General features: G+C 43.5%; 1 protein-coding gene across 1 annotated transcript in view; it reads right to left on the reverse strand.

Moving 5' to 3' along the window:
- Positions 1-27,571, reverse strand: part of DNER (delta/notch like EGF repeat containing) — a gene marked incomplete at both ends in the record, with an annotated part of 323,548 nt that overhangs the window by 90,449 nt on the left and 205,528 nt on the right. Inside the window, one exon of the mRNA XM_082841200.1 lies at positions 3,728-3,841. Within this exon, the coding sequence (XP_082697326.1) occupies positions 3,728-3,841 (114 nt within the window). The remainder of the gene's footprint in view (positions 1-3,727; positions 3,842-27,571) is intronic.

Below are 27,571 nucleotides of genomic sequence, written 5' to 3' on the forward strand. Positions count from 1 at the left end.
GAATTAAATACATTTCCCACCCTCAAAGAATATCACAGGGAAACAGGGAAGACAGAATCAACACAAACATGCAAAGGAACAAGTAAAAATGGGGCAGAGAGCAAATAATATTAGGAAATAATTACTTATTTTCTTTGGTGTGGTATTGTAGATATCAAGGAGAATGTTCTTATTCTGATTTATTCTGTTCTTAAACTGATTTATTTTGGGATGAAATGTGATGATGCCTATAATTTACTTTCAAATTACTTTGCAAAAAAACAAACTATAGGGGCTTCCCTGGTGGCGCAGTGGTTGAGAGTCCGCCTGCCGATGCAGGGGACACAGGTTTGTGCCCTGGTCCGGGAAGATCCCACGTGCGGCGGAGCGGCTGGGCCCGTGAGCCATGGCTGCTGAGCCTGCGCGTCTGGAGCCTGTGCTCCGCAATGGGAGAGGCCACAGCAGTGAGAGGCCCGCATACCGCAAAAAAAAAAAAAAAAACAAAAACAAAAAAAACAACTATATATGTAAATACAAAGCAAACATGCCAAAATGTTAATCACTGCGGGGGGAAGAAAAAGAAAGAAAAGGAGGCAGGCAAGGGTCAAGTGCTGGCTCTGAACTTTAGGACACTGTGTGGACTTGAAACGCTTTCAAACTTGTTTTCACAGCGTGGCTGATAAGAGAAAACTCCTGGAGACGCAGGCTTTTTCTAAGTGCAAGGTGCTCTGTAAATATTAGTTTCTACAAAAAGCACCCTAAGAACAGGTCAGTGGGAGGGGCTGCTGTTAAAATGCTGGCTGCTGGGAGCCTTCAAAACATCGCAATGAATCCTTCCGTATTATAACTGAAGCCACTTTCCCTGGTCACTCTCCAGTGAAGGTAAACCTCCGGATGAAAGTCTTCCTATGAAGACTTGCTGGGAAATTCATCTCCATCATTTCAATTCTAGATAATCACATTTTCTCTAGGCTTTATCAAGACAACATGGAGGAACTGATAGGCTACTGGATAAAGGAGAAGGTCTCTAGACAACGCTACTGACAGCCAGGTTTAAATGACTATCTATAGACCAAGGTCTCTGTGTATAGACTTGGCCCAGACATCTCCACTCACTTCCAGACTCACAGCAACTGCCCAGCTGCCATCTCCACTTGAATGTCACACTCAACGTGTCCAAAATAGAACACTTTTCCTCCATGTTTCTTTTTCTCCATGAATGGCACAACCAACCGTAAAGTAAGAGAAGCCGCAGACTTGCCCCGTCACTCTCCCTCCCCCTCCATATCCCACCCATCTCCAGGCCCCTCCATTTTCCCTGCCAAGTTCTCCCAAATGCATCAGCTTCTCTCCTTTTCAAATTCTACCTTCCCTTCCTAGCAGTCAACATCGATTTCCCAGATTTCTACAACAGTCCCACAAACTCTTCTGCTTACTCCCAGTCTTGTCTCTCTCCAACCCACATTCCACACTGCTCCACAGGAAAAATGTCAAATTCCTGTTTACATTTTTCAGTGGTTTAATAGTAATAATCATTATTAGGAAAACAGCCATGATAAGGTGCCTAATACTTACTCAGCACTTCCCCAGGCACTGTGCTAAGCACTTTACCTAAGCATCTTCTCATTCCATCCTCAGGGGCCCCAGGAAGTGGGCGTTATCACTGTCCCAATTTTACAGATTGAAAAACTGAGACACAGAGAAGTATGGAATCGCTTGCCCAGGCACAGAGCTGGTGAGCACGAGGCCAAATGGGCTTCAAACCTAAGCCTCTGGCCTCCCATCTGGGTTGAATGTGACGTGCCCCAACACCACGCACAAAGCCCTGCAAGCCCTGAGGACTCAGCCGTCGCCACCCACTTTCTTCCCCTTTCCCTTTGCTCCTTGGTGATGCCCTCAACTGCGCCAGCCTCCTCCTTCTCGTCATTCAGGGTCTCCACACGTGGGCATCTTTCCCGGGTCCCCAAAGCTAAGCAGATCCTTGTGCGTCTTCAAGGCACCGATTCCTGCTTGTAACTATGGCCTTACCTGTGTCTGCACCATGGGAGGAGCCCTTTCAGCTTTGCCAACTCTAGGGCCCAGAACCCAGCTCAGTGCCTGGCATGTAGGATGTGCTTGGCAAATCTTTATAAACTAGAAAATGGAGCATGAGCGAGCACGGAATTCCTGGGCTCTGGTTCAAGGGTCATCCTTTACTACCAGTGTGACTTTGTGCAAGTCACTACCTCTCAGAGCCTCTGGGCTGGCATCTGAACTTCCTGGCAGCAATCAGAACTATGATAATAAAGCACTTTGGAGCTTTCAAAGACCTCTCCCCAAAGTCCCATTCGGTCCCAAAATGTCCCTGTGAGGGAAGCAGGGTCCTCATCACACACATTCACTAGAAAAGGGAAAGGAGGATTGGATGGGGTTAGGGAATTAATGATTTGTCAGCAATCAGCCGCTGACCCTGAAGCCCGCCCTTGACTCTAAGCACAGCCTACAACGAGAGTTAGATGGCAGACGACTAACCCAGGGTGTGGCAAAGCTGTAAGAAACTGCCCAGCACTCTGTGCATTGGGTGACAATTGGTGCCGCTGACTCAGTCATCCGCCTGCCAACGTTTCCAGCTTTCCCATTTGCTTAAGACACTCAAGTGAAGAGTGGAGATGGTCCAGCACATATAACTCCATCATCATGGTAACCACATCCGTCACAAGCACACACAGCTTGGGGATAACCAAAAGAGCCACAGCCACTCGTTGCTGCCACTGCCCAGGGGAGCAGAAGCTGGGACACAGAATTCACTTCCTTAGCCACTGCACTGTTCAGTGTTCAAAATATGGAAGGGTATGAGGCACTGTCGACAGTGGCTGCCGCCCCTGGCAACCCTGAGCCCTCGGGTTACCCAGGAGGTCGGTGGCCTTTTATCAACACCGATCTGTACCACTGCCCCACTCCAGCTCTCAGCCAGGGGCAGTTCAGGTTATTCTGAGTAAAGAGATGTTTCCTTACACACGCAGACGCTACATTTAATCTCTTCATAGGATGTCAGCCTACTCTATGCAGTTGTCAAGGTCACTTCTGTGGATCAGGAGCTCACATGCTCCTGATTATTTTAGGGGGAAAAAAACACCCCTAATATCATGTTATTCTTACAATATTAAAGGTTTAAAGCAATCCCTTCCATAACATCCCTCCAAGCAGAAATGGGAAGAAAACTTCCTCCAAGTACAAAATCATTCCTTGAACACCAGTTCCATAGCTGGAATTATCTGCCTGCTTCTTCAAGGTGAAACTGAAAACAGTACAACTATTTTTTTATTAAAAGTAGCTCTAAAGATGTGGCTTTCCAGGGGACTAGAAGTCTCCAAGATGTTATAAAGCTGATGTAAAGACAAAAACAGGGGAACTTTATGTTGAAATTTTTTTAATGTAAACCAAATGCATGGTTTAAAAAATAGGAATCTTAACAAGTGAAATTTGCCATTAGAAAGAAATTCCATTTTATTATCATTATTCATTTTCAATGTATAAATGAAAATTGCAGAAATTTTGAGATTATGTCTAATATTCAGACATAATTTCCAAGCTATTCTAGCACAGACCTTAAAAGGAAAGGACCAGCTTATATATTGTTTTATAAATGCAACAAAATAGGAAGTTCTCTTGAGTAGAGATTTTTCAGAAAATGGAAGTACAAGGTCATCAAATTAATGTATGATTTAAAATGGAAAACGTACGTTATTCCTGGGGTAATAATGTTTACCTTCTGGACACTGGCAGGTGAATCCACTGAGATTAGAAATGCAGGTTGCTCCATTTCTGCATGGGTCTAGGATACAATAGTCAATCTTGGATTGGCAAAGCTCTCCAGTATAACCTGAACAAAACAAGACAGACATTTATAAAATATTTTGTCCCAAAACTCTGATGAACCATCCCATGAATTGATGGAGTCAACTGGTACCCATCCAACCAAGGCAGCATCATTAAACTAGTCTCCCAGGCAATCCTTGATCTAATTTGGTTTTACAACAAGAAACAATCAGAGCCATTTAGAATCATAGTTCAAAAGTCATTTGCTTTGCAAAAATCTTTATTGCAGGACTTCCCTGATGGTGCAGTGATTAAGAATCCACCTGCCAATGCAGGGAACACGGGTTCGAGCCCTGGTCCGGGAAGATCCCACATGCCGCAGAGCAAATAAGCCTGTGCGCCACAACTACTGAGCCTGCGCTCTAGAGCCCGCAAGCCACAACTACTGAGCCCACGTGCTGTAACTACTGAAGCCTGCGCGCCTAGAGCCCATGCTCCGCAACAAGAGAAGCCACTGCAATGAGAAGCCCATGCACCACAACGAAGAGTAGCCCCCGCTCGCCACAACTAGAGAAAGCCCACGCAGCAACGAAGACCCAACGCAGCCAAAAAAAAAAAAAAAAACTTTATGCAAAGAGATACTTTTTTCAACGTTAGCTCCGAATTTTATTTTGAAATGTTAGTCGGAACCTTCAGAAACTGAGCCTGAAGACCACTGTCCTTTCCTTCTGACCTAAGGAAAAACAGGCTCTGTAATGTCTTCCTTGACCACTGAGATGACGGCCACTTTCCCAAGGTCATCCCAGTACCTATTTAAAAAAACCACTAGGAAAATTGCCAGGTAGGTATTAAAATTTTTTAACTTTTTATATTTTACAGCTAGAAGACCCTCGGTGTTCAATTCACGCCCTATCCCTTCATTTTAAAGACAAAAAGGTTGAGACACATATAATATTAAGCACATGACTATATGCATCTTAATTCTAATTTGAAGCACAAACCCAACCCAGTAAATTTTCTCGGTGAAGCAAGCAAGCCTCCAGTGGTGATTTTTTTGGGGTAATAACGTAACCACATATGTGTGATGAGAAAATAAGGACTTGTATCTATTGGAATACCCCTGCAGCTGAGAAGCCTCAAATAAATTCCAAATACTTTGTTAACTTTGAAAACAAAGCCCCCCCAAAAGGCAAGTTTAAAAAATAACATGCAATTATGTTTTTTAGTTTAAAGTGGAAAATGATTATAAAAGAAAATTTGGAAAATACAAGATTTAAAATAGAAAGAGAAAAATGTTACCCTTAGTTATGTTATTTGAGTGACAGAATTATTAATACTTTAGAGATAATTCCTGTCAGAAATGTTTATGCACAGATATTTCCTACAAAATTATAATCATACTCTAACATTTTGTGCTTTCCAGGATGTACATAAAGTACATTAAAAACTTGTCTTTCTGAATTATTCGTTTTGAAAGACTGTCATTAGCATTTGTATTTGCAAAAATAAATCAATGTTAGGAGAAAGATGATTGGCCTGAGCTTCAATGACCTGCCAAACTAGTCTAAATTACAGACTGTGATCATGGAGGCCATTGTTTGCAATCCTACTCTTCCTTACAGGCTTTAAAACTGTCTAGGGGGGCTTCCCTGGTGGCGCAGTGGTTGAGAGTCCGCCTGCCGATGCAGGGGACGCGGGTTCGTGCCCAGGAAGATCCCACATGCCGCGGAGCGGCTGGGCCCGTGAGCCATGGCCGCTGAGCCTGCGCATCCAGAGCCTGTGCTCCGCAATGGGAGAGGCCACAACAGTGAGAGGCCCACATACCGCAAAACAAAACAAAACAAAACAAAAAACTGTCTAGGGGACTGTAGCTAATTCATGGGTATGAGAAGAGTAAGATAATCATGTAAACTAAAAATCCAAACACGAGGACAAAAATCTACTCCAAAATTCAGAACAGAATATCTTAATGTAACAATTTTATGTTAATATATTTTCAAATAAAATGTCTAAATTCAGAACTATTCACATTTTGTCCATTTAATTTCATCTAGTCTCCTCATACTTCCATATCATCCCTGTGGGTATCTTAAAGAAAATTTCTTGTCACCCTATAAAGACTTCATTATGCATCCCTAACTAAAAGATATTTATTTTGAAAAGATCACTTTTAAGGGCCTCCTTAATGAATGTCTGGTCCCATTTACAAATTTAGTTAAACACTCTATATTTATTAATATCAACAATTTCTTTTTAAGAACCACATTGTCTGATAATACACAAATCGTCCCATGCCTTTAATTTGCTCTTATCTAATAGATCTAAATTGTCTTTTTGGCCTCTCTGCACGGATTGCAGGATCTTTGTTCCCTGACCAGGGACTGGATCCAGGCCCCCTGCAGTGGAAGGGCAAAGTCCTAACCACTAGACAGCCAGGGAATTCCCTAACAGATCTAATATTAAATTAAAACTGTAAGCAAGGTGAATCTTCAGTGCTGTTAAATGCTCCAATATTGGACTCAAGTTTAGGAAGATATCAATCCAAGAGGATAACCCACGTTTGCGATGTGGGGATGTTAGGGACTGTCATAATGGTTAGAGGGTCACACCGGCATTCCATGGTGGAGATGCTGAAGCCCTGCACTGCCTAAAATGGTCCAGAATAACACAGTTTGCTCACTCAAATGCCAGGAGTCCCCTCCAGTGAAGAGCACTGCTCAAGATCAGTCACTGTACCATTGCTTTCTGTTCCCAAGCTTTAAAAGCATTATATATTTGGGGTTTTTTTCATGTGACTTTTTTTTTTAACACCTTTAATGGAGTATAATTGCTTTACATTGTTGTGTTAGTTTCTGCTGTATAACAACGTGAATCAGCTATACGTATACATATATCCCCACATCCCCTCCCTCTTGCGTTTCCCTCCCACCCCAGGGCAAGGAGCCATGAGCACCCTGCATCTGACTCAAAGGGCTCTTAAACACCAGTGAGTCATTTCTTAGACCCTCAGAGAGCAGAGACTTACCTGCAGTTGTCAGACAAATCATTGACATTGAGCTATATGTGATACTCTGAGCTGGATACCTAAGCCTTGTAGATCTCCCTTCCTGTGTCTTTTGTTTTTTAATTTGATGTCATAACCACAGAGTCAAAACTAAATGAGGGATTGGTAGGACTTTAAATGAACAAAGACCATTAAAGCTTTGCCTGGGTTCTTCCTTCCACCCTGCAGAAAGCTAGTCCCTTTCTGGGGAATGAAGTAACTATGCCAATCGTGAATAACGTCTCTTTATCCTACCAGAGCAGTGACAGGCACCCAGATGACCTGGTAGAAGATGGTCAAGCCAGACGGTGATGGCGTCAACACAGTGGGTGGGGGAGGTAGTAAGTGGTGACCATTGGTGTGTGTCAGGGAGAATTCGTTCCAGCACACATACGAATGTATGTATTTCAGGCATTTCAGGCCTTGAAGATCTACATTGTAAGTTCCCAAGGGGAAGGTTGACAAAACACAGAGAAAGGCCTGTGTAAAGACACAGAAGGATGCAGAAAAGATGTGACTGTCATTTACACTTCCCTAAAAATACACAGCAGTGACAAGCTTCCTTCATTTTGGCTCCCAAATGACAGAAGTCCATACCTAACTATGGAGGCCAATACCAGTAAACATCCCCATTCCTGTCCTTCCAGCTAGCAATACGGTGCTTCCTCATAACCAAACCATAAGCACTCATGGACCGCCTTCCAAATTATCATCACAACCATATGACACCATTCATATTGTCTAGTTCCAGTCATCGCTGCCTCCCACCAGGACTCAAACAATGGTCCCCTAACTCATCTCTTGATGAGTACACTTGATTTCTTAAAATCAATTCTACATGGGAGCAGCCAGAGAGATGTTTTTAAGACATAATTTGTATCCTATTACTTTTATATTTAAAACCCTCCAGTGGTTTCCCCAAGAGCTTGGAATAAAACCCAAACACTTTACCCCATGGCTAAAAAGCACACCTGACCTGGCCCCTGCCTCCTCATCTTCACTCTCCCCATCGACCACAATGCTGCAGCCTCCTGGGGCCCTGTTCTGTTCCCAAACATGCCCAGCTCCTTTTCAGTCTTTAGCACTGTTTTCATGCTGTGGTCTCAGGACCACACAAGGACATGAGAGGGACACTGGATACAACACAAGCAGTTATGATCCTGCCCTAGAAAGAGATGTATGGTGCAAATTTTAAACTGTCATGTAATACAGAAATTACTAAGAAGAAAGTTAGCAACTAACTTTAGGAGGGGAGGGGGATAAGATGGAGATGCAGCAGAATTTCATCTGGAATATCAGGAGATAAAGACAAGAGCAGTTAGTGGATTTGGTTGAAGATGGCGAAGTAGAAGGACGTGCACTCACTCCCTCTTGTGAGAGCACAGGAATCACAATTAACTTCTAAACAATCATCGACAGGAAGACACTGGAACTCACCAAAAAATGATACCCCACATCCAAAGAGAGAAGACACAATGAGATGGTAGGAGGGGCACAATCATAATAAAATCAAATCCCATAATCGTTGGGTGGGTGACTCACAAACTGGAGAACAATTATACCACAGAAGTCCACTCATTGGAGTGAAGGTTCTGAGCCCCACATCAGGCTTCCCAACCTGGGGGTCTGGCAACAGAAGGAGGAATTCCTAGAGGATCAGACTTTGAAGCCTAGCAGGATTTGACTGCAGGACTTCAACAGGACTGGGGGAAACAGAGACTCCACTCTTCGAGGGCACACACAAAGTAGTGTGCGTGTCACGACCCAGGGGGTAGGAGCAGTGACCCCAAAGGAGACTGAATCAGACCTACCTGCTAGTGTTGGAGGGTCTCCTGCACAGGTGGGGGGTTTCTGTGGCTCACTGTGGGGAAAAGGACACTGGCATCAGAAGTTCTGGGAAGTGCTACTTGGTATGGTCCCTCCCAGAGTCAACCATTAGCCCCAGCAAAGAGCCTGTAGCCTCCAGTGCTGGGTCGCCTAAGGCCAAACAACCAACAGGGAGGCAACTTAGCCCCAACCATCAGCAGACAAGTAGATTACAGTTTTCCTGAGCTCTGCCCACCAGAACAACACCCAGCTCTACCCACCACCAGTCCCTCCCATCAGGAAGCTTGCACAAGCCTCTTAGATAGCCTCATCTGCCAGAGGGCAGACAGCAGAGGCAAGAGGAACAACATTCCTGCAGTCTGTGAAACGAAAACCACGTTCACAGAAAGATAGACAAAATGAAAAGGCAGGGGACTATGTACCAGATGAATGAACAAGATAAAACCCCAGAAAAACAACTTAATGAAGTGGAGACAGGCAACCTTCCAGAGAAAGAATTCAGAATAATGATAGTGAAGACTATCAGGACCTCGGAAAAACAATGGAGGCAAAGATCGAGAAGATGCAAGAAATGTTTAACAAAGACCTAGAAGAATTAAAGAACAAACAAACAGAGATGAACAATACAATAACTGAAATGAAAACTACACTAGAAGGAATCAATAGCAGAATAACTGAGGCAGAAGAACGGATAAGTGACCTGGAAGACAGAATGGTGGAATTCACTGAGATGGAACAGAATAAAGAAAAAACAATGAAAAGAAATGAAGACATTCTAAAAGATCTCTGGGACAATATTAAACACACCAACATTCGCCTTATAGGGGTCCCAGAGGGAGAAGAGAGAGAGAAAGGACCCAAGAATATATTTGAAGAGATTATAGTCGAAAACTTCCCTAACATAGGAAAGGAAATAGCCACCCAAGTCAAGGAACAACAGAGAGTCCCAGGCAAGATAAATCCAAGGAGAAACATGCCAAGACACACAGTAATCAAACTGACAAAAATTAAAGACAAAGAAAAATTATTGACAGCAGCAAGGGAAAAATGACAAATAACATACAAGGGAACTCCCATAAGGTTAACAGCTGATTTCTCAGCAGAAACTCTACAAGCCAGAAGGGAGTGGCACAATATATTTAAAGTGATGAAAGGGAAGAACCTACATCCAAGATTACTCTACCCAGCAAGGATCTCATTCAGATTTGATAGAGGAATCAAAAGGTTTACAGACAAGGCAAAGCTAAGAGAATTCAGCACCACCAAACCAGCTCTACAACAAATGCTAAAGGAACTTCTCTAAGTGGGAAAAACAAGAGAAGAAAAGGACCTACAAAAACAAACCCATAACAATTTAAAAAATGGTAACAGCAACATCCATATCGTAATTACCTTAAATGTGAATGGATTATGCTCCAACCAAAAGACACAGGCTCACTGAATGGATACAAAAACAAGACCCATATATATGCTGTCGACAAGAGACCCACTTCAGACCTAGGGACACATACAGACTGAAAGTGAGGGGATGGAAAAAGATATTCCATGCAAATGGAAATCAAAATAGAGCTGGAAGAGCAATACTCACATCAAATAAAATAGACTTTAAAATAAAGAATGTTACAAGAGACAAGGAAGGACACTACATAATGATCTAGGGATCAATCCAAGAAGAAGATATAACAATTATAAATATGTATGCACCCAACATAGAAGCACCTCAATACATAAGGCAACTGCTAGCAGCTCTAAAAGAGGAAATCCACAGTAACACAATAGTGGGGGACTTTAACACCTCACTTACGCCAAGGGACAGACCATCCAGACAGAAAATTAATAAAGAAAGACAAGCTTTAAATGACACAATAGACCAGATAGATTTAACTGATATTTATATGACATGACATCCAAAAACAGCAGATTACACTTTCTTCTCAAGTGCACATGGAACATTCTCCAGGATAGATCATACCCTGGGTCACAAGTAAAGCCAGGGCAAATTTAAGAAAATTGAAATCATATCAAGCATGTTTTCCCACCACAATACTATGAGATTGGAAATAAATTAGAGAAAAAAACGTTAGAAACACAAGCACATGGAGTTTAAACAATACGTTACTAAATAACCAAGAGATCACTGGAGAAATCAAAGAGGAAATCAAAAAATGTCTAGAGACAAATGACAATGAAAACATGATGATCCAAAACCTATGGGATGCAGCAAAAGCAGTTCTAAGGGGGAAGTGTATAGCAATACAAGCCTACCTCAAGAAACAAGAAAAATCTCAAATAAACAATCTAACCTTACACCTAAAGGAACTAGAGAAAGAAGAACAAACAAAACCCGAAGTTAGCAGAAGGAAAGAAATCATAAAGATCAGAGCAAAAATAAATGAAATAGAAACAAAGAAAACATTAGCAAAGATCAATAAAACTAAAAGGTGGTTCTTTGAGAAGATAAACAAAATTGATAAACATTTACCCAGTCATCAAGAAAAAGAGGGAGAGGACTCAATAAAATTAGAAATGAAAAAGGAGAAGTTACAACGGACACCACAGAAATAAAAAGCATCATGAGAGACTATTACAAGCAACTCTATGCCAATAAAATGGACAACCTGGAAGAAATGGACAAATTCTTAGAAAGGTATAACCTTCCAAGACTGAACCAGGAAGAAATAGAAAATATGAACAGATCAATCACAAGTAATGAAATTGAAACTGTGATTAAAAATTTTCCAACAAACAAAAGTCCATGACCAGATGGCTTCACGGGTGAATTCTATCAAACATTTAGAGCAGAGCTAACACCCATCCTTCTCAAACTCTTCCAAAAAATTGCAGAGGAAGGAAAACTCCCAAACACATTCTACAAGGCCACCATCACCCTGATACCAAAACCAGACAAAGATATCATGAAAAAAGAAAATTTCAGACCAATAGCACTGATGAATATAGATGCAAAAATCCTCAACAAAACACTAGCAAACAGAATCCAACAACACATTAAAAGGATCCTACACCATGATCAAATCGGTTTTATCCCAGGGACACAAGCATTCTTCAATATACGCAAATCAATCAATGTGATATACCATATTAACAAATTGAAGAAGAAAAACTATATGATCATCTCAACAGATGCAGAAAAAGCTTTTGACAAAATTCAACAACCACTTATGATTAAAAACTCTCTATGGGGGCTTCCCTGGTGGCGCAGTGGTTGAGTGTCTGCCTGCCGATGCAGGGGACACGGGTTCATGCCCCAGACTGGGAAGATCCCACATGCTGCAGAGCGGCTGGGCCCGTGAGCCATGGCTGCTGAGTCTGCGCGTCTGGAGCCTGTGCTCTGCAACGGGAGAGGCCACAACAGTGAGAGGCCCGCGTACCTCAAAAAAAAAAAAAAAATAATAACTCTCCAGAAAATGGGCATAGAGAAAACCTACCTCAACATAATAAAGGCCATATACAACAAACCCATGGCAAACATCATTCTCAATGGTGAAGAACTGAAAGCATTTCCTCTAAGATCAGGAATAAGACAAGGATGTCCACTCTCGCCATTATTATTCAACATAGTTTTGCAAGTCCTAGCCACGGCAATCAGAGAAGAAAAAGAAAGGAATAAAAATTGGAAGAGAAAAACTGTCACTGTTTGCCGATGATATGAAACTATACATAGAGTTTCCTAAAGATGCCATCAGAAAACTACTACAGCTCAACAGTGAATTTGGTAAAGTTGCAGGATACAAAATTAATGCAAAGAAATCTCTTGCATTCCTATATACCAACAATGAAAAATCAGAAAGAGAAATAAGGAAACAATCTCATTCACCACTGCAACAGAAAGAATAAAATATCTAGGAATAAACCTACCTAAGGAGGTAAAAGACCTGTACTCAGAAAACTATAAGACACTGATGAAAGAAATCAAGATAACACAAACAGATAGAGAGATATACTATGTTCTTGTATTGGAAGAATCAATATTGTGAAAATGACTATACTACCCAAAGCAATCTACAGTTTCAATGCAATTCCTATCAAATTACCAATGGCATTTTTTACAGAGCTAGACAAAAAATCTTAAAATCTTATGGAGACACAAAAGACCCCGAACAGCCAAAGCAATCTTGAGGGAAAAAAAGGAGTTGGGGGAATCAGACTCCCTGACTTCAGACTATACTACAAAGCTACAGTAATCAAGACAATATGGTACTGGCATAAAAACAGAAATATAGATCAATGGAACAGGACAGAAAGCCCAGAAATAAACCCACGCACCTATGGTCAACTAATCTATGGCAAAGGAGGCAAGGATACACAATGGAGAAAAGACAGTCTCTTCAGCTACATGTAAAACATGTACATGGACAGCTACATGGACAGCTACATGTAAAACAATGAAATTAGAACACTCCCTAACACCATACACAAAAATGAACTCAACATGGATTAAAGACCTAAATGTAAGACCAGACACTATAAAACTCTTAGAGGAAAACATAGGAAGAACACTCTTTGACATAAATCACAAGATCTTTTTTGACCCACCTCCTAGAGTAATGAAAATAAAAACAAAAGTAAACAAATGGGACCTAATGAAACTTAAAAGCTTTTGCACAGCAAAGAAACTATAAACAAGACGAGAAGACAACCCTCAGAATGGGAGAAAATATCTGCAAACGAATCAATGGACAAAGGATTACTCTCCAAAATATATAAATAGCTCATGCAGCCCAATTTTAAAAAAACAAACAATCCAATCAAAAAATGGGCAGAAGACCTAAATAGACATTTCTCCAAAGAGGACATACAGATGGCCAAGAAGCACATGAAAAGCTGCTCAGCATCACTAATTATTAGAAAATGCAAATCAAAACTACAATGAGCATCGGATGAATGGATAAAGAAGATGTGGCACATATATACAATGGAATATTACTCAGCCATAAAAAGAAATGAAATTGCACTATTTGTAATGAGTTGGATGGACCTAGAGTCTGTCATACAGAGTGAAGTAAGTCAGAAAGAGAAAGACAAATACCGTATGCTAACACATGTATATGGAATTTAAGAAAAAAAAAATGTCATGAAGAACCTAGGGGTAAGACAGGAATAAAGACACAGACCTACTAGAGAATGGACTTGAGGATATGGGGAGGGGGAAGGGTAAGCTGTGACAGAGTGACAGAGTGGCATGAACATGTATACACTACCAAACGTAAAACAGATAGCTAGTGGGAAGCAGCTGCATAGCACAGGGAGATCAGCTCGGTGCTCTGTGACCACCTAGAGGGGTGGGATAGGGAGGGTGGGAGCGAGGGAGACGCAAGAGGCAAGAGATATGGGAACATATGTATATGTATAACTGATTCACTTGGTTATAAAGCAGAAACTAACACACCATTGTAAAGCAATTATACTCCAATAAAGATGTTAAAAAAAAAAAACTACAATGAGGTATCACCTCACACCAGTTAGAATGGGCATCATCAGAAAATCTACAAACAACAAATGCTGGAGAGGGTGTGGAGAAAAGGGGACCCTCTTGCACTGTTGATGGGAATGTAAATTGATACAGCCACTATGGAGAACAGTATGGAGGTTCCTTAAAAAACTACAAATAGAACTACCATAGGACCCAGCAATCCCACTACTGGGCAAATACTCAGAGAAAACCATAATTCAAAAAGACACACGCACCCCAATGTTCACTGCAGCACTATTTACAATAGCCAGCTCATGGAAGCAACCCAAATGCCCACCGACAGATAAATGATAAAGAAGATGTGGTACATATATACAATGGAACATTACTCAGCCATAAAAAGGAATGAAATATGGGTCATTTGTGGAGACACGGGTGGACTTAAGAGACTGTCATACAGAGTGAAGTAAGTCAGAAAGAGAAAAACAAATATCGTATATTAACGCATATGTGTGGAATCTAGAAAAATAGTACAGATCAACTGGTTTGCAGGGCAGAAATAGAGACACAGACGTAGAGAACAAAAGTATGGACACCGAGGGGGGAAAGCAGGGTGGGGGTGGGGTGGTGGGATGAATTGGGAGATTGGGATTGACATGTATACACTAATATGTATAAAATAGATAACTAATAAGAAACTGCTGTATAAATAAAATAAAATTTTTTTTAAAAAGCAGTTAAAACTGAATTACATAAAGGAGAGGAGGACCTAACAGAATAGCATTAAAGTCACCTAACAGAATAGCATTTAAGTCATGCCTGCTGATTCAGGGAACACAGGTTCGTGCCCTGGTCTGGGAAGATCCCACATGCCGCGGACCGGCCGGGCCCGTGAGCCATGGCCGCTGAGCCTGCGCGTCCGGCTCCGCAACGGGAGAGGCCACAAGAGTGAGAGGCCCACGTTCCGGGAAAAAAAAAAAAAAAAAAAAAAAGTCACCCATAGAACCAATTAGGGAGATAAACAAATGTCTTAGGGGAGCTAAAGAAATGTAAAATCCAGCTAAGCAGAGAAGGAGTTAGCTACAATCTTAGTGGGGGTTACAAACAAAATCGGAACAGTTAGGTCAAGATGTCTCTTGAACCCAAAGGCTGTGCATTGTGAAATCAGCCCCATTTGGAGAGTCCAGACCAGAGCTGACCGTAGGGAGACAGTAAGGAAAAGGATGGCCCCTGTGTGTTCATCACTGGTATGAGAATTGCCCTGGATGCCCAGGTCTTGTAAGACAGCCGAAAATCTCTCTCGCAGAAACAACCTTGGTCCTCTGAGCACCAGATCTAATTCATTTGGGTCAAGAACTGCAATTAGCTAGAGATAATAGAGCTCTTCCCTTAGTGGGATGAGTCTTGTAACCCAGAAAGAGATGGAGCCAGATAAGGAGACGATGCTACAATGACAGAGATCTGAGCCCTGGGACTGTCACTTGGCATCTGGGTTAGGCTGATTTGAGTGTGTTTGTGTGCAAAGAAGGTGCCACGATGGAGAAAGTGTGGTGCATGAGAGCAATTATCAGACTTAGGATTCCAATTAAAACGTTTAGTTGAGAATTTTATTTTTTTGATGAATTTTAGTTGAAAGACAGGGCTAAGGCAACACACATTGAGATGTTTGACAGGGCTTGAGAATCACTATAATTTCTTATTCTTATAAGGAAACAAACACAAAGGATAATTTCAGATAGCCCTCCCTGTGTGTAACAGCCACTCTAGGATATCAAAATGTACGTACACTACTGCACTGTACACTTAAAAATGGTTACAATGGTAAGTTTTATGTTATGTTTCTTTTACCACAATTTAAAAATAGTTAAAATTGTAAATTTTATGCATTGTATATTTTACCACAATTTAAAAATATATTAAAACTTCTGGAAGAACTCTAATAATAGAAACAAAACAAAACAAAACCTCAGCCCTAATGGCCCACCATCACTTTGCATCGGCTGTTCCCTCTGACCCTGTGCCCTTCCGTGGCCACCCCGTGCCATTAGTCAGGTCTCCACTCAGAAGTCACCTGCTCAGACCTTGTGCCTCTCTCCCTCCCTTATTCTTCATCTTATCACTTACCTCTACTCAACAACACACACATCTACTGGTTACCTCCCCACCTAGAAGGTGATGCCATGGGATCAAGGCTTCAGTCCCTGGAGCCTCCTGTGGTCCCCCCAGGGTTCCTGCATGCTCCGTTACAACACATTTATCATTACCTGAAATGATATTCTTTCTTGGTTCCCTTTGGAGACCATAAACTCCCTGAGAATCAGGACTTTGTCTTGTTAATCGCTGAATCCTCGGCACTTACACATTTCCTGGCACAAGTGAACTAACTTGCTTAAAGCTTTTCCCCTAACATCAATTATATCTTTCAAGTTAGATTTAGCTTCTCCCTAAGCAATAATACCCAGAACAGCATGGGCGAAATGTGCCAGTTACTCTTCTTCCTAATGCCCGTTAAAGTAAATGCATAGCTATTAAAATAAAAAAAAATTATCTCAAAAATGTGCTATCGAAAATCACCTTGCGCTCTGCAGTGGCCTGAATTCCAATCTGGGAAAACACAATGGAGCAGTTGCCCTGCTGAAGGGCCCCTCCTTCCCCTGCTTCCTCAGCCAGACTGCCATGGGTGGAACTAGGCTGACCCTCTTCTGAATTTCAGCCTTGCTTCTCCAACTAGCATTCAGCACCTTTGACAGTTCCCTGCAATAGGCATCAACAGATCTGAAACAGAACTCCGTTCTCCTGCCAAAGCCCCTATCCAAGTTTAATTCCTTAGGTCAGTGGTTCTGCACCAGGTGACTCTCTCCCCAGGGAACATCTGACAACGTCTGGAGACATTGTTTATTGTCACACCCCTTGGGATGCTTCTAGCATCTAGTGCATAGAAGTCAGGGATGCTGCTGAACACCCTACAATACACAAGACAGTTCCCTACAGCAAAGAGTTATCCAGCCCCAAATATCCCTAATGCAGAGCTGAGAAACCCCAGTTTACGTCAATGAGACCTTGGTCCTTCAGACTAAAAACCCTTGCTTTTATCCCAATGCCTCTTATCTGCCCTTAAACAGATGCTGATCCTTTATAAAACAGGGAAACAACACCTTCAGAACATTTTGAAAAATCAGAATCCTTAGAAACATTTATAACTCCTAGCAAGTTAAAGACCATTTTAAAATAAATTATTTGACTCTAAAAACTTTAACATACTGAAGAATTTATAATTTTGATATTCGATTCATAAGTAAAATAACTGCTTCAAAAACAGATGTCATGGGACTTGCTGATCTCTTAGGGAATCACAGAGGTTTTATTGTCTCTTTGGAGAACATTCTCGTATAACAAAAAAGATATAAGTAAAATTGTGCCTCGGGATACATATGTCTTTCAAAGACATATGGGACAATTGAGAAAGCTCTAGACTGAGGCTCAGTGCTTTTAAAGCAGTCTGACCATGAGAAATGGTGTCAGATGAAATAAAGTGCATGTGCTAGTGAGTGAAGCCTGCTAGATGGAGAAGATGACTTGACACCTCTAAGGAAATGCATTGAACCAAATCATTCATTCAATGGGTACATTACCGGATTATCTTTGGTCTAATGTAGCCTGGGAGTATTTAATTTTACACTATTTTGTATTTAAGTATAAAATATGATTAAAATTTACCAGTGTATATAAAGAGAAAAAATAGCTATGTTTTCCTGTGAATATCAGAACGGTTTGGAGAAAACCACATCCTAGTGGTGTCTCTTGATTGATAGCAATATAACAAAAAGCTATATCCCTCAGCACCCCCAAATCACTAGGGACTGGCTGTACTCTTCAAATGAAGGTAAACCTTGCAGAGTTCAATGGCAAATTACGTGAAGTGTAAACAAAGTTGGCTAAATGAGTCAAGGCAATCGATCAGTTGTTTTTCTAAACATTCTCTGAAACAACGGTTTTTGTGTATGATCTTTACTTTATGATTTCTCTCCTGAAACAAAAAGTCACTTTAACTCTGTGAGGCAGAATCTAATTGTTTCTTTGCAGAGCTGTCCTGAAAGCTTCCAAGATGGGAACTGTGGTGAGAGCTATTTTTCATATTCCTGGGCTTTTAATAGCCTGGCCTGTGCAGTGAGGAGAAGCGCTGGATTTGTACTGAAAGCCTGATGCCACCGACAAAGCCCACCAGCCTCGGCTCTCACCCTGGGGGGATCAGAGCAGACGGCGGGGGCCTCAGCTGCTGCTGTAGAGATGAAGTGCCTAATATTAGCACAATGAAGCAAGCAGTAACTGGCCAGAATCTGCGCTCCATCAAGACATTCAGTCTCAGAGGAATCCAGTTCCAGAGCAAGGAAGGCAGAAATTATTTAACAGACAAAAAAAAAAAAAACTAGTAAGATCTGCTGGCAGGGGCAAAACAAACACATCTGAGCAAATGCAAACATCATTTTAAAACCAAAGGCAAAAAAAGGAAGACATAGGAGGCCCATCTGCAGAAGGCAATCAATAAAATATAATTAAAATGGGAATATGCGATAGAAAAGCATGAAAGAAAGCTGACGTTCAGCAGCATTAGAAAAATTAACCTCGAGGTTAGGAGAAAAAAAAAAAAGTAACCACATCTAATAAGCACAGAGGCAAGAGGCACAGTGGAAAGGACAGTGGTTTGGAGAGTCAGAGGTCTGGGATGGTGAAGCAACGATCAGCTGAGTGACAGCATCAATGCATTGACTTTGACCTTCATTCCCCTCATGGGTGAAATGGGGATAAAGATCACACCTGGCTCCCAAGAGCACTGTAATGAATGAGATCAACCCCAAGTAGCAGGAGCCATTTCTTTCAAGTGCGCCCTTGAATCCATAATAGCTTGCACCATGCCTGGCACATGGTAGGTGGCTTGATATTTTTGAATGAATGAATAACTTAGGATTTTAACACTGCCGAGCATTATGCCAATATTGTTTGATCTCTCAGTTTTTAACAGGAGTTGAGAGCAGTGGTTCTCCAAGTGTGGTCCCCAGAGCATCACCTGGGAACTCACCATAAATGCAAATTTACCAGCATCATCCCAGACCTACAGAATCAGAGACTCTGGGGGTGGGCCCAGCAATTTGAGTTTTAAGAAGCCCTCCAGGTGATTCTGACACAAGGTCCGTGCTACAGTTTGAGAACCACCGATCTGGAAAAGCAGCAGCAAACATTTTCTTTTAACATTAATATTATTCATTTAAGAGTTACACATCTCATGCAGATAACAAAGGAAAAAGATCAGAGCGTGAAAGTCAAATACTGTGTCACATCAAAAAGCCTTTATTGGCTGCATGTTGACACATGTTTTTCTTTTCATGAGTGGGAGAGCCCCTAGGCTCAATTACTGTACCTGTCACTGCATAGCTTCCAGATCTACTTTCTTATTCTTTAAGAGCATGTGTTGGTGATTTCTGTCCCCAGCCCCAAGCACAGAGCCAGGGACACTGTGGGTACTCGTTACAAAGTAATTAATGACTGCATAAGCACCATGCATTGCTATTTTTAAATAGTCTCTTTCATTCCATTTCCCTAGAACCCAAATAAGAAGTATTAATTGAGATATTAATATAGGCCAGACTATATATGACACCTGTGTCTCCTAATCTAGTGATTACAATGGGGGAGAGATTTCAAGAAAGATCCTTTCAGTAAGTATGTTCTGAGAAATTGAAATCAGAAGGGAGAAGACATTAAATTAATCAAAAACTTATACCATGGGGCAGACAAGGTAAGGAATTGCCTTAAAGATATTTATCGGTTGAATTCTAAGCTTGTGTAATAACCCAAACTATAGAGGAGGTGTTCATTCATTTTTTCAGAAAGAAATTTTGTGGGGTGAACATTCACAAACGGAGAATCTAAAAGATGTTTAGAAACAGTTCCTGCCTGCAGGGAGCTTACTCCAGATGAGGAGAGAAGACACATTCACAGGAAACAATTAGACACAGTGGGAGCAAAAGCCAGGAAGTAGTACCGAGTCAGGCACATTCAGTGTCACGCGAGGCTGGATTGCCTGGAGTGGGCGGGGGGGAAGGCTGGGGCTGAGGCAAGCCATGACAGCCTCAGATCCACGTGCTGAGGAGCTGGGGTCCCCAGCATGGTGCCTTTGAAGGTTTCTGAACAGAGCGCAGCCATGCCGAAGCAGGGTTGTAGCATGGTCCCTTCTTGTTCGCTTTAACTTAGGGGCAGAGCTTAAGACTCTCCCCGCTTCTCCTTGGAAACAGGGGCCTCTGGTCTGGACAGAATGAGGGCCAAAGGGGCAGGCAAAACAGGGCGTAGGAGGATGGGTACAGCCTCTGGGAGAGATAGAGAACTGAAGCTCAGATCCTTCTCATCGGCTTCCTCTTACTTGTGTTTAGAAGCTACAAACCGGTGCCCTTTATGCATCACCTATTCTGAGCCAGGCGTATGTACGTGTGGATGCAGACGTGTGCTTGTGTGTTTAAGTGTGAGTGTGTGCATGTGTATACATACATGTTTGCATGTGTGTGTGTATGTTTGCATATGCACGTGTACGTGTGTGCATGTTCTCTTCAACCGCTACAAGGGCGATACCATTATTCCATTTTACAGACAAGAAAACTTGGGCTCAGAGAAACTTAATCGGTGAGTGACTCTGCCTGGAGTTAAACCCAGGACCGCAGACCCCAAACCCCACACTCGTTCCTCCTCACATGTCTTTTCTCGCCTCTTCATGAGGCTTGTTGGGAAAGACTGTGAGAGCCAGGCCAGCCTTGAGGCAGGGAGCGTGGCAGGGAGCCGCTCAGGCCCAGCTCTCCTGGGTCTTAGGAGGGAAGGAAAGGATGTCCTAAGGGTCCCACGTGATCCAAGTTGGCTTCCCAGAGAGGGACCCCACAGCTGGGACCGAGGCCACATCTCCGGCCACAGGAAGTAGTGGAAGTGCTCCGTGCAGGGCATCTGACTCTTGGCTTCACCAAAACAACAACAATAAGAGCCACTGACATTCACTGAGCACTCACTGCACACCAGGGACCCTTCTGAGCGCACCGCATGCATCACTTAACCACTGCATTGTGGGGCTGCGGACTCTGTCACCCACCCCGATTTACAGAGAGAAAGCTGAGACCCAGTGACGTTAGTTTCCCCAGAGTCACACAGAGGATGAGTAGTGAGAGGAGGCTTTGCCCTTGGCTTGGCTGGGCTCCAGTCCTGGGCTTCTGGAATACTGCACTGCAGTCGTAAGCGAGGCAGCGTGGATGGTGGTGAGGGTGACCGGCTCACCACAGTCATTCAGGCAGCAGATGACAAGGCTTGAATCAGGGCACTGGCGATGGAAGAGGAAGCAGCGTGCAGGGGCAGATGGGGAATCATCGTAAACAGAGCAAACCTGGAGACGGTCCAGAAATAAACAAGACGGGGGAGTCAACAGGCAGGACTGAGCCTCCAGCCTGAGAGATGAGGGCAGTGACGGCACAGCTGATAGAAACAGGAGCCAGTCGAAGAGAGCCAGGCTTGAAAGCATGTGTGGGAGGCAGAGGGAGGGGAGTCTGGGGGTGAGTCTCAGGAGGGGCTGAGGGTCAGCAGAGCATCACGCTGAGCCCAGTGAAAGTGCTGGGGCTGAAGGGACCCCGGAGGCTGAAAGGAAGGGTCTGGAAGCCATTCACTTAGAGGTGACAGCTCAGAATGAGTGACTGCTGGCCCAGGCAGGGAAAGGCAGCTGAAGGGGGTAAGGACTGAGCTCTAGAGATGGAACCGGGCACAGAAGGTGGGAGGAGGGCTGGAGAGGTCCAAGGAGAACGGACACAGGGCAGTGCTCTGTAAGCCAGGCGAGAAGGGCTGCTAGAGAGACACAAGGACTAAGAAAAACCCTGGAAATCAGTGAGAAGCACATCACCAATGACACTGGAGAAGCAGATTCATGATACGAAGAGAAAGAAAGTTTAAATAAATGGGTAGAAAATTACTGATTGGACAAAGAGCCGTGATGAAGAGGAGGAGGAAGCTGAGCAGACAGAGCAGCCGCAAAGGCCTTACAAAATCATTGCTTGTTTGAGGGACCGGTTTTTTTTTTTTAGATTTTTTTTTTGATGTGGACTTTTTTTTTTTTTTTGCGGTACGCGGGCCTTTCACTGTTGTGGCCTCTCCCGTTGCGGAGCACAGGCTCCGGACGCACAGGCTCAGCGGCCATGGCTCACGGGTCCAGCTGTTCCGCGGCATGTGGGATCTTCCCGGACCGGGGCATGAACCCGTGACCCCTGCATTGGCAAGCGGACTCTCAACCACTGCGCCACCAGGGAAGCCCAGTGTGGACCATTTTAAAGTCTTTATTGAATTGGTTACCATATTGTTTCTGTTTTACGTCTAGGTTTTTTGGCCACGAGATATGTGGGATCCCAGCTCCCCAACCAGGGATAGAACATGAACCCCCTGCGTGGGAAGGCAAAGTCCCAACCACTGGGCCGCCAGGGAAGCCCATGAGGGACTGGTTTTAACTGAGACCTCCAGAGGCTGGGAAGGAAATGGGGGACAGGGAGGGGGGGATGGCAGGGAGAGGAAGACTGAAAAGTTTGGAAGCATGGACGAGCATAGAGAAGGACGAGCATAAGCGGGTGGGTTCCCAGCAGAAGGAGAAGGACGAGCATAAGAGGGTGGGTTCCCAGCAGCGTTATTCACAGCAGCCAAAAGGCGGAAACAACCGACATTCTGTCAGTGGATAAAGGATAAACACAATGTGGTGTCTCCATGCAACGGAATATTACTCCGGCATCAAAAGGAGTGAAATACCAACACATGCTCGACATGGATGAACCTGAAAACATGATGCTGCGGCAAAGCAGCCAGTCACAAAGGGCCACATATCATATTTTTCGACTTATATGAAATGTCCAGCATAGGCAAATCTATAGAGACAGAAAGTAGATCAGTGGTTACCTAGGCTGCAGAGTGTGTGTGTGTGTGTGTGTGTGGCAGGTTCAGAGTGCCAGCTCAAGGGGAAAGGGCTGCTGTTAGGGTGATGAACATGTTCTAAAATTGACTGTGGTGACAGTTAACACAACTCTGTGAATATATTTTAAAGACCATTGACTTGTCCGTTTCGATGGTATGTGGATTATATCTCAATAAAACTGCTATTTTAAAAAAAGCTTTGGCATCATCCACAACTACCCACTGCCACTCACACCTCACATTCAGTCCACCAGAAGTGTCATCAGCAATCCCTTCAAATACACCCTGAATCCCAAACTCCCCATTTCCAGTACCATGGTGATCCAGCCGGTACTCTCTCTTTGCCGGAGAGTAAATGGCCTCCTGACTGGTTTCCCAATTTTCCTTCCCTATGTGTATTCTCCTTCAAGAGGAAAATCAGAGGGCCCACCCCAGTTCACACCCTCCAATGGCTTCGTGTCACTCTCGGGATAAAATCCCTGTCCTGCCCACATGGTCTGGTCCCAGCCAAGCGTCATCACTGGTTCTCTTAGGCTCTGTGCCCTTCACACACTCCTGGCATATTCCGGCCTCAGGACCTCTGCATGTGCTATTCCGTCTGCCATTCACATTGTTCACAAGCTCATTTTATTCATTTTGGTCAGGTCTCTACACAAGCATTTCCCCTTCAAATAGGCCTCACCTAATCCCCCTGTCTACAATCATACTCCCAGTTCTTTATCTCTTTCCTGTATTTTATTTCTCTTCCTAGCATCTATCACCATGATGCGTTCCCTTGGCCACACACACACACACACACACACACACACACACCCCCCAAAGAACACACACGTGCATACTGTTGACTCATCCCCTCACTAACACACCACCTCTATGAACACAGGGTCTTTGCTATTTCACAGCGGGGTTCTTAGCACTTAGAAAATACCCAGCACATAGCGGACACTTGACAAATGACTGCTGAATGAATCAGTGATCCTCACAACAAGCCCTTATTTTAAAGATAAGGAAACCCAAGAGAGGTGCGGAGGGCAATTCAAGATCGCACAGTTAGTAAGTAGAAGAGACTGGATCCAAGGCTGGCCACACTACAGTTCTGTGTTGCCCCCTGGACTCAACTGGCACTCTCTCTGCATCATGGTCCATGCAGTCATAGCCCGCCAGAGATGCCCATACCTCCCGCTCTACTCATAACTAGTGGAAAATTCACAGATCATGAGAATGTTGCAGTAAACATACTTTGACCCAAAGATGGACACAGCGTGAAGAAGCCTGACTTTCCCCGTGAGCTTACAGACCTTGGTCCCATCCTCCACCCTCATGGAGTCATTACCGCCCCTGCCACTTCACGTACAGAGGCAGTTCCGAGGTTCCTTCCATTCTGAAACTGAACTAACCCACTTCTTCAAACCTGCACTCATCTGCCATTGGACTCACCCTTCGAGCTGAGTGAGACTGGGTGTAGGGATTCTGCAAATTCTACTCGGATTCACCTCCAGGAGGAGCTGACCCATTTCTAACTCATGCTCCAAGGCACCTTGATGCCGATTTGAGCCACACCCAGTGTTTAAAAGAGTAAAGCTGGGATGGGAACACATGCTGCACTCCCCTCACCTCGGAAATGATGAGTTTTAAAAACAGGCTGAAATCAACAATTAGTTGGAACAATGAAGTGCTCTGAAGCTGAGAAGTGCTTAGTATGATACATAATATTTTGGCAGTGGTGGTTCTGAACATGCATCACAGCTATTCTTTTCAGAAAAAGTAATAGCTCCTTGGAGGAAAAATTACACTCTTGAAATTAGAAGGCTTTTATAAAATAAATCCTGATTAAAGAAGTTAAATTCCACGTCTACTGTGAGCAAAGCACAAGGCGTGGCACTGACAGGGGATGGAGAAATAAAGAGTCATGTAACACAGCAGTGCCGCCCTCAGGCCAGCCCCAATCTGATGTGGAAAGGAAAAAAAATGCATGTGCTACAGGGAGAAGCCTGGGCAGAGAAGGCAGAGAGGGGAGTTAAGGGAATCCAGTCCTCGATATACATCTGGATGCCTCGGATGGAATTTCATCTTATTCTATTCATTCATTTATTCAACAAATCTTTATTGAGCACCTACTAGGTGCCATGGCTAAGTACTGGAGACACGTGTCAACAGAATTGGAGCTTGTTTTCTCATTTAATACTCATAACCAGCCGTGACGAGGGCTGTTGCCAAGTCCCTGCAAAGTCAAAGAAGCAGGCCCAGAGAGGTTGTGGAACTTGCCTAAGGAGCCCAGCTAGAAAACGGTAAGGATGGAAGCAGGACTGAGACTGCTGGCTCCAGAGGCTGTGGTCAGGTGGGACGGGTAGTGGTCTAGACGGGACCAGGTCTTCTGACTCTGGCACCTGGGGTTCGTGTAACCTCAGGCAGCAAGCAGAGTCTCCAGGAAGTTCATTCTGAACCGGACAGTCTGATAGTGGGGTGATGGGAAACAGCCCACATTTAAGTTCTCACTGTGTGAGATTTATCCTTGTGATCAGGGCATTCTGACTCCAGAGCCTGTGCTATTAAATTGTGTGTTATAATTTTTAAAAGTAATATAAAAGAGACCTTTCTAATTCTGTTCTGCACACTAACTGTGTCACTAACATTATCTTTAGAGCAGTCTGTATTTGCCACCCACTGATTCTCACATCCTGCCCATCCGTATCCGGTCACCTGGTCACTGCCAACCAGTGTCGCTTGGGAAGCTTCTAGGCCACGTGAAAACCGAGCGGCTATGACTATCTCCATATATGGTGTTGCCCTTCAGTGTGTCTGGTAACTCCCAGCCACCTCCCCTTGCTTCTGTCCCCGTACGAAGTCTTTTAGGGAGACCTCAGAGCTTTTGAGGCACCCTTATCACATCAGTGTAAACAGGAGGCCACCAATGGTTTGGACAAACCTGTTGCCAAAGTCAATAGCCTCCTCTTAGATTCTCCCGCGGTATTTGGTGCTATTGACAACCCCCTTCTTTTTGAAAGTATTGCCAAAATTTTCAAGAAAACTATCAATCACCCTTGATAAAAATTTCCTCCCAAAACAGAAATTGGATTGACCATAATCTATAATTCGTCTTATATTGTGCAACACATGTAGATGACACATCAGTGTTTTACTATTTAAAAAAAAAAGTCACCTCCTGCTTCCAAGAAATTGTAGTAAAAATCAAAACGGAAACTACAGCAGAGAGTTTATTACTTAATTCACTCAACACCCAACACACCACATTCATACATTTCTGGATTACCGATGACTCAACAATCCTCTTTGTAGTGGCATTTGATGTAGAAATTAAAGCAAAACATCAACATATTAGCAAATCTGGAGCAGAAGCTTCTTTGCTGAAAATAATAGTTTTCCTTTCCAAGAAACATTCTCTTCTCGAGAGAAATGAGTGTTGCATCAAGACAACGTCTCTGTGAAGACTTGTGGAAGTTTTGTTCTCTGGTGACAAGAACCTGGCTTGAATTCATTCATTCATCAAACAAGATCATGTCTCATGATCAGACTTGCAAACGTGAAAGCACAGTGGTAAATTTTCAACAGGAAGCACACTTCCCACTGCTAGAGAGTTCTTATGCACATATCTGGAGCTTCAGAGGTCAATTAATTGATGTTAATTAACCTGGAAACAGTTCTTCCCACAAAGGAAATGTAGTTTTCCTCTGGAAACATAAGCTTTTCAAGGACATTCAGAACTCAACTAAATAGAAAACGCCTCTTTTCAAGCATCCAGTCCCCGCTTTGGGGCAAAATGGCCTAGTATTTCTCCTCTTAAGGAGAGTCCTGTTTGATATGAGAAAGTTGAAAGCATGACATGGTTTTGAATCACATGTTTGTACCAGGAGAGTCCCCAGCTCGCAGTGCGGCTACACACACAGGGAAAGAGTGTAATAAAATGACCAAGAACATGGGCTTGGGAGCCCAGCGGAGGACCTGGGTTCAAACCTCAGCCCCAACAGTTATGGGCATGTGCACCTGGCACGGCGGAGACCATGAGAATGTTCGCCACACCGACTCCTCTTCCCAGGCAAAACCTCTAGGGACCGAGGGACCAAATTCTGGCAAAAGGCATGTGGCGGAAGTGACATAACGACACGTCCAGGCACTCATCTCAGAGCATCACACAAGACCCTCCAGATCCCTGAGTTACCACCTGGAGGCCAAGTGCCTTCATCCAACTACGACACAGCAGAAACTTAACCTCTGCTTGGAAGCCACTGAGATTTGGGGATTGGTGGGTGGCTACAGCCGAGCGCCCCTCTACTATTCTTGGCCAAGTTACAAAATCCCCTGTGCCCCAGATTTCTCATCTACGAAAATGGTATAATTAAGAGTGTTTAACTAGGAGACTGTTCTAAAGCGCAGCCTTGGAAAGCACTTAGCACAGCCCCGGCACGTGGTTACACTGAATAAACACTAGCTGTTAGCGTGTGCACGCGTCTGTGTGTACGTGTGCAGGTGTGTGTGTACTACAGTAAAAAGCAGGTGGAGAG

The sequence above is a fragment of the Leucopleurus acutus genome, assembly GCF_964270905.1.
Source record: "Leucopleurus acutus genome assembly, chromosome: 6".
NCBI classification, from domain to species: Eukaryota; Metazoa; Chordata; class Mammalia; order Artiodactyla; family Delphinidae; genus Leucopleurus; species Leucopleurus acutus.